Consider the following 8,705-nt stretch of genomic DNA (forward strand, 5'->3'; position numbering starts at 1 on the left):
ATTAATAATAATAATAATAATAGCAACAAGCTATATTATACCCAGACTTAAGGCTGTATCTTTTAAGCAATAAGGGACCCACTTTTTACAACTGGTTATTCTGGAAGGAGGAAACATAGGGGAGGAGAGAGATTGAGTAGACTGAAAGTAAGAATATATAAATTTATACCCATCCTGGCTTGCAGCATATTGTTTCCAGCTACACAATTGCATTCAAAAGGTCATGTCAGTCAGGATATTCAAACTGCTGGGGGTTTTTGTTTCAACACTTTACTTCTCTATTGTCACCATAAGTTAAATTTGAAAACAAGTAGATTCTTGCTTGCCCATCAATCAATGTTGCTTTTTTAAGTGGTGACTAAAAGTTTAATCCATTAGAGGTTTATGAAATAGTCATGATAAAAGTATCAGTTGCAAATGGTTATTTAGCTCAGAGGAAGATATTTGTACAGGCCTAATTTTTCCATTACTCCTTTTTTTTCCTTTTAAACAATGGGATGAGAGTGGCAATTGACAGCCATAACTGTTGTTCCCACCATTTCAGACTGATATTTGTAGGTTCCCAGTTACTCTACTGAGCTGTCATAGATGTCAGCCTTGCAGTTTGCCTTTGCCATAATGCATTATGCTGTCATGATCTGTTTAAATAAAATATCTTACTCATAAGACAAAGATGTCAAATTTTCAAAGCAGGGCAAAATGGATGAAGCTGCAGAGATGTCTGAACACCCGCTGTGCCCATATTTTAAGGCTCTTGCATCTACAGAGGAGGTTCTTCCACAGCTATTTGCATATGCTCTGCACTCATTTGCAAATGCAAACTGCAGATCTTTGTGGGGTGATTTATCTAGAAAGTGAAAATGACAGGAGGAAAAGCAGTCCAGCAATCCACATTACCAAGAAAGCAGCTTATACTTGGGTGGGGAGGAGGAAGAATGGAAAAGCTAAAAGAAATTGTAAGCTGTCAGATGTGACCAGACTGATTAAGATAGGGATGTAACAAAAATATATTCAAAGAGCAGTGGAAGATACAAGAAGTCTTCAAAAGATTCAGATAAATTTGGAGTGGCTAAACACTGGAAGAATTTTTTGGTGATACAAGCTCTACAACATTAATTTCTTCAGAAGCTGTTTTTCTTCTTTTCTTCTTAAATCCATGAAATGACACATTGCACACTTCTATTTGATATTAGTACAGGATGACTTCTTTAAGTGGCTGTTTGCTTGTAGCAATTGCCATACTGAATAAATCCAGCGATGCACAGCCAGTGCCTTCCCTCTGATAATCAGCATCAGCTGCTTTAGGGAAAGAAATCCTGACATCTGGAACACCTTGTTCTCCAACCTTCAGCATCAGAGGTTGGTTTAACTTTGCCTTGAGGGGTAAACCAAAATATTCCATTCAAAATTTTTTTTCCATGAAAATAATGACTTTAATAATCCTGAGTGTTCTCAGTAGTCGCATCAAGGCCTGGCCCTATTCTGAAACCTTGATTAGTGCCTTCAATACTTTATGGTTGTGAGTCTCATAGGCTTTTTAGTGCACTGAGTAAAAAAAAAATACTTCTTAATGCCAATTTTCAAAAGTTATACCTTTCAGTGTCCTTTAACATTCACCTCTTGTTCTGTGCAGAGCTAAGAAACATGTGTGCATCGATCACCTTTGGAGTAAGTCAGGATGTATGTATTTTTATGCATACCTAATAGTGTTGGGCTATGATATTTCCATGGTGCTGCCATGGAAATTAAGTGATTAAGTGGCTCCATTTTACAAAGGACTGGGCTGAGAGTTCCTGCACAGTGACGTGTTGCTAAAAATAGCCTTTGGCCAGGCACATACATGTATGTGTCTGAAATTACCTTGGGCTTTGTCTGCTTTTGATTTTGTGAGTCTGATGATAGGAGCAAGAATAGAAGAGAGTTTATGCAAGAGGACATAATTGGAATCTGCTTAGGGGAGTATCAATGCAGTCATCGAATCCCTGAGTTGACTCGAACAATCAGGATTTTTGATGATCACAAAGACAAGGCAGCGATTTTTTTCCTTGAACTGTTTTTGTCAGTGTGTGGTCAGTGTTCTTGTGGTTTTTTTTCTTTTTTACATTATTTATCTGCAGAGTGGGCTTTGTCTTTTTCTGTGTGAAGTATCTATGCGCTACTCTTCGCATTCCTGGTATCTCATTAGATGTTGCAAGCTCACACCTGGAGCTTGAAGTCGCTTTCACACAGGCAGATCTTTGCTCACAGCATGCTGGTATGAGAGGATCTCACAATTCTGAGCCAGCTGAAAAAAAGAGTAATCAAAGCATTATGAGCTTAAGCCTGTACCTGAGGCATAGGATATACCTCGATGCTTTTCCCAGCTTTGTGAGTGATAGCAGAGCAGTTGAGCGGATTAACTCCTTTTTCTGATTTTTGCCACTAGTGAATATGAAATAATAAAGCTCAACTTTATCTCAAGGGTATTACGAATATTGAGAGGCTAGCCATTTGAGAAAAGAATTATGCTTGCAATCTTTTTTTTCCCTGCTTGATAGCATAAAAAAAAAGAACAAGAGACTGAACTGCAAGGGTGATGTAGGGTTTTTTTGTTGCCGTTTTTTTTTGTTTGTTTGTTTTGATCAAATGACCACATTTTGCCTGTTGTGCTTTGGCAAGATCCCCATTTTGTGGAAAATAGCAGAAAATGAGTACTCATAATTCACCAACTGCCAGTGATGGTGCAGCTGCTGTAGCACTAAATGCCAGGTTCAAGAGAACACAGATATTTTTATTGCTTGTAAACACAGGCTGAATCCTGACTGCTGTTGCTCTTAGACTGCTGCTGTTTCTGTGAGAGCCGTGCCACAGTGGAAATTTTGCCAAACTTCTTCTTTTTGTACCTTCTTCCAGCACTGGACAAGGGTTACAGTCCTGCTGCAGAGCTGTGGTTTTGTGTGGATTGATGGATCCATTGCAGATGAACTGCTGTCTGCAACTGAATTTTAAGTACCACGGAGATCAGGCTCGCTCTGAAGAAGATTAGATCATGCAGTTCCTAATAAATTGTTAATGGCTAGATATCTCTGGATTGCTCATAGTAGAAAAAAACCATGGCAGTAAAACAACAGTGAGATTTTTTTCTGTGGTGGAGATTGAAGAGCTACTGAAATAGCAACATCACAAAGACAGCAGAACCTTAATGACTTTGAGATTGAAGAGCTACTGAAATAGCAACATCACAAAGACAGCAGAACCTTAATGACTTTGAGGGCAAAGTGTTTTAGTCAGAACACTCAAAACTACATCTTTGAACTAAAACTCCTAGAACACTTAAAGATAAAAGTAATGGTGGTAAAACCTATGTTGGTAAAACCTATTTAATTTCAGTGGCATTTCAGTTTGAGAAGTCTTTGTTATAGATGTAACAGAGAGGAAAGAGGAGGAAAGAGAATGCAATAAGAAAAAGCAGGAACAGTAAGCAAGACTTCTTTGGGTCTCTCTAGAAGGAGAGAAAGAAAAAAATAAGAGGCAAAAAAGATTTTTTTTTTTTTATATTTGTAGAGAACACTGAGCTCTGCAAATAAAGCTGTTTCACACTGATAGGGACTGTCTGCTCAGTATTACTTACATGAACAGCAGTAGGCTGTGGCCGCAATAGTTATGGATTAATTTTGCTGGAATCTTTAAAAACAGTTAACAAAGACAAGGAGGAGGGAACAGAAAGTAAATCCAAGCTACTTCTTTTTTTTTTTTTTCTGTTAAAGGTATCCGAATGTTGGATGGAATAGTCACTGATGCTATTGAAGCCAGTTCCATTGGTTTCAACCCAGAACATGTGGATATTTATAGTGCAAGCTGGGGCCCCAACGATGATGGCAAAACTGTGGAGGGACCTGGGAGACTGGCACAGAAGGCTTTTGAGTATGGGATAAACCAGGTATGATACTTAAAGAGAAAGATAAAGTAAAATGTGGCAGAGAACAGAATTTTAAAATGGTTGATAGCAGGAAAGAAATGAAAATAGTTTGTGCTGTCTTTGCTCAAATATATTTGAAATGGGCAAGATATATTTTAATAGTACAGGTCAGAGACATTTCCAGCCAGACCAGAACTTTTAGGGCTTTCTAAGGTGATTTTAGACTGCAAATCTCCACAGATAAGCTTTCTTTCTCCATCCTTCCTTTTGCTGCCTTTGTCTCACCCTACCCCCACCCTTTTCTACTACTTGTTTTGCACTGAACAGTAATTGGATTTCTACACTGAAAGCCTATAAAATTTAATAAAAAGATTCTGCTTTGTGAATATTCTGTTATGTGAAATAGTGATGCACTTTAGCACGCTGTGGACGAGCTTGTATTGTGTTAATTGCATTAATTTATAAATTGGTTTGTATCATGATCCAGTTAAAATGAATATAGTAAAAATACATGATGAAGAGTATTGGAAGCAATGTTTTTACACTTTTTTTTTTTATGTTACACTCTTTAGATCTGGTTGAATGATAAATAGGGTGCAAACTGAGAGCTGCCAGGTATTTATTAATAAACTACTCTTGCTCTTGCCAGTGAGGTGAAAAGATACCTAAAGGTACTAATATAGAGAGGAAGACTAAATCAGAGGTGGGAGAAGAGAGAAATGGAGGAAAGCTTGAAGGACAGAGGCAAAGAGAGAATTTTGGATAAAGGGCAGTTAACATTAGCAAACAGAAGGGGAGAAGGAGAGAAGAATGAAGAGTCTGACAGCTGACAAAGATACTCTGAGAGAAGAATGGAAACCAGGGAGAGTGGTCTGGTAACAAACAAAGATCTAAGCCTATAAAGTTGGCAGCCAGAGAAGAGAGAGGTGATAATTGGCAACAATTGTTCAGTGGTCTTACTCTGGAGAAGCAGGTTCTTTGGTGAAGAATGTATCCTTTTTTACAGTTTGTTCTATTTCCCATGGAGAGCAAACTTACTCATTTGTTTGTCAGACTTCCTTTTGCAAGGCTCTGGCTTGTCTCCTTTCTGCTTAAAGTTAGTCAAGTAGGGACTGGCAACAACTCTAGTCCCTGGATCCTTCATTGCTGTGCTGGTAAAGCACCTGAGCACAGACTTAGCCTTAAGCATCTAACAGGTGTTAGTATCACTCTAAGTGAAGTCAGACCAGGTGTTTAGATACACCAGTGCTTTTCCAAAGTGCAGCCTTTATTCTCAAAGGTACTATATCATTTTCAGTAGTTAACACGGCTTGTCCATCCCAAGACAGCAGTTACAATATCTTTAAAAGTATCATGCTTTTAATGTTTTAAGTGCTGCGAATTTCCTAGCATTTGCATGAATAGCTTAAAATCTCACCTGAGTTGGATGATAAAAATCTGTATTTCAACTATTTTTTCTAGTGAATGTACATATAGTAATAATGAACATATATTAATAATGAACAACATATGAACTTTTGCTCGTCACATGAAACAGATTTTTTTCCTCTGGAGGCCTAGCACAGTTTAAGATTGGATAGGGTGATTTGTGCTTAGGGTAATAGCTGTGGTGGTTTACATGCTGTCAGCTGCCAGCATCGAGTGTTGGCTGCTGCTCTCTCATTGCACTGTGGACACCAGAGCAGGGAATGAGTGTGGTTGTGTCTGGAGACTGGTGATGCTGAATGACAGATCTGTGAGGGAAGGGGCGGTTTCAGTGTGGACATCATTTGTGCTGCTAACCTGTACCTCTGTGATTACAGGAAAGGCAAATGAAGTAACCTCTGATGAACTTGCTATGTCTTAAAAATAAATGGGCATTTTTCCTAGAAATGGTCAGGATCAAAACATCAGCATGAGGGAAGATTTACCCGTTGAACACAGGCTCTTTTTCACCTAAAAACCTCTTCTAAGGAAAGTTGCTACACCTGGAACACTAAACCTTGGCCAGTTGAACTAAGAGATGTGCTGCAGGGTGATAAGTAGGATGTGTCAAACAGCTGATTTCTTCTGTCTCCGTCTTCTACAGTGCTTATGGAAATTTGTCCTTTTCTATCTGAGAATGTTTGGTGTATTAGGTTTTCTGGGATAACCACTCAGGGTCTGAAATCTTTTTGATAACTAGTCATTTCTGTTTTCCCTAGGGCCGAAATGGGAAAGGCTCCATTTTCGTGTGGGCTTCAGGGAATGGAGGTCGCCAGGGTGACAACTGTGACTGTGATGGTTACACTGATAGTATCTACACAATCTCCATTAGCAGTGCTTCTCAGCAAGGGCTTTCTCCCTGGTATGCAGAGAAGTGCTCTTCAACTCTGGCCACAGCATACAGCAGTGGGGATTATACTGACCAAAGAATTGTAGGTTGTTTTTACCAGTTTCAGAACAAACAGAAATGTATTGCATATGCAAATAACAAATGAAACCTCTTAAATGCTTGGCTTCAAGTGCCTGCTTTGTGTAATGTGTGACGTGCTTAGTGCTTTTGCCTTGAAACTTTGAGGGATTTGTAATCCAAAGTGTGATCATATCCCTGAAACATCTACTATAAAGCAATGATTAGAGAAAATTGTTGTGTCAATGCAGTTAAGTCAACATGCTGAATTTGTCTGCTATTTGTGAATGTTGTTTGTGTATGAGAGAGGCCTTTGCATGGTTTGATATGGTACCATTCTTCAGAAAGGGCAAATGAAAAAAGATTTAGAATAAAAGGAAAAAGAACCTGTGATGTAGGGGTCTCTGATACACCTTGTGTAAGAGCAACAGCAGCAATAATTACTTCCAAACCTATAAAAGGTATTCGGCAAGCAAACGTATCAGTCTGTGTGCCTTTCTTGTGCTGAAGAAAATTGCTGTGATAAAATAATGTCATTCTAAGTTAGCCAGGAGATTAGTCTTTCTTAAGTGGCTTCTCTTTATAGCTGAGATGTAGATACATAGGATGATGAATTTGGTATTTAATTTCCAAATAAAGCACATATTTCATTGCAAATTATAGTTCTTCTGCTGAAGAGGGAGCAGAACACCAGTACTAACCCTATGAGTAATTTTCTAGCAAGCAGTAATTTTAAATGTTCTAGGCCCAACACAATGATCTGTTTTTATGATTCACCAGTAAGCCTGAAACACTTATTGTGAAATTCTTACAATAAAATAAGATATTCAGCGTGGGAGTATTTTGTTCCAACACAAAGCATTTTGATACAAAAATTATAGTTGAAGTAAAACGAGTGGATTGAAATATGAACAGATTTAAACATCCATCACTTTTTCTTCTGGTGAGGTGTATATTAATACGCACCAAGTAAAGGATACATAGTTATGTTTGTGAGTGTGGATATGACTGTACTTGCAATTGTTTATTCACATAATCTGGGAATTTTTTGGTTTGGTTTGTTTTTTTTTTCTATCAGACAAGTGTTGATCTTCACAATGAATGTACAGAAACTCACACTGGGACCTCTGCATCTGCACCTCTGGCTGCAGGGATTTTTGCTCTAGCACTGGAAGCAAAGTAAGATGACACACCACTACCTTTTGAAACCCCTGTCCCTCAGCCACCCCACCATCTTCCCTGAAATATTGTCTGTTTGAAGTGGCACCACCTCATGCTATAGCTCCACTTTTATCAGTCAGACTTGCTCAACCTGATGACAAAAACAAGCAGCTACTTGCTTCAACACCTTCCTAGAAAAGCAGAATCAATGGAATTGAAGCCTGAGGAATTGAATGACTGAGGAATATTAGTCCATTTTGTGTATTGGCAACAGTGTTTACTGATTTCGGGTCAAATGCACTTAAAATGAAGCTGCACATGGATCAGGAGAACATAATTTGAAGACAATAGGTTGCAAGATTTTAAATTAGGTCTTCATTCAATTTGCAGAAGATTTTCTGCCAATGATGAGGCATAAAATGGAAGGTGCCCAAGCTTGTTTGTCAGAGCAGACAGGGAGCAGCCAGGTTTGGATCCTGTAGGGCAGGTGGAATGTAGAACGTGGGGAAGGTAAGAAGGGGTAGGACAGTGGCTTTTCCACAGAAAATACTTTAGGTAGAAATTCACAGGCTTAGTACTTGGATGGTGTAGATTTGGTTCCATTTTCTATTGCATACCCCTTTGGTGACATAAGCCAAGACACTCAGATGTTTTAAAGGGTGGAATTAATCACAGAATCAAATACCCAGTAAAATGTCAAAGTCCAGGTTCTATAAAGACTGGTGGGGAATACTAGTATTGGTAGCTAACCTTAAATGCCAGGACAATTTTGAAGGATTGGACTATAATCTTGCTAGATACCTGTTTTTCTTGTCTACTTGGAGAAGTATTGTGAGGATAAGCGTGTGACATGCTGTGTATTTGAAAATAATGGGATGCCATATACCTGCAAACCATGTTCTATGGCAGACTAATAATTGAGAGAAAAGTGCCCTAAAACAACTAACCAGGATCATTTTCTCAACAGCCCAGACCTAACGTGGAGGGATATGCAACACTTGGTAGTGTGGACCTCGGAATATGATCCACTGTCTGGAAACCCAGGATGGAAAAAGAATGGAGCGGGACTGATGGTCAACAGTCGATTTGGGTTTGGACTACTGAATGCCAACGCATTGGTAGATTTAGCTGATCCCAAAAGATGGAAAGGTGTACCAGAAAAGAGAGAGTGTATTGTCAGAGACCAGAGCTTTGAACCAAGGTAAGAATTTGCATTAGCAGTTACCAAGCTTATGTCTATCTTAGTAAAGCCTGAAGGATCATATTCTTCATAGA

General features: G+C 38.8%; 1 protein-coding gene across 1 annotated transcript in view; it reads left to right on the forward strand.

The window, feature by feature from the left end:
• The window catches only part of PCSK1 (proprotein convertase subtilisin/kexin type 1), a 28,962-nt gene that overhangs the window by 10,351 nt on the left and 9,906 nt on the right, over positions 1-8,705 (forward strand). The window contains exons 7-10 of the mRNA XM_017823681.1: positions 3,747-3,919; positions 6,082-6,294; positions 7,348-7,448; positions 8,398-8,631. Coding sequence (XP_017679170.1) covers positions 3,747-3,919; positions 6,082-6,294; positions 7,348-7,448; positions 8,398-8,631 — 721 coding nt within the window. The remainder of the gene's footprint in view (positions 1-3,746; positions 3,920-6,081; positions 6,295-7,347; positions 7,449-8,397; positions 8,632-8,705) is intronic.

The sequence above is a fragment of the Lepidothrix coronata genome, unplaced genomic scaffold (assembly GCF_001604755.1).
Source record: "Lepidothrix coronata isolate B3197 unplaced genomic scaffold, Lepidothrix_coronata-1.0 Scaffold104, whole genome shotgun sequence".
Taxonomy (NCBI): Eukaryota; Metazoa; Chordata; class Aves; order Passeriformes; family Pipridae; genus Lepidothrix; species Lepidothrix coronata.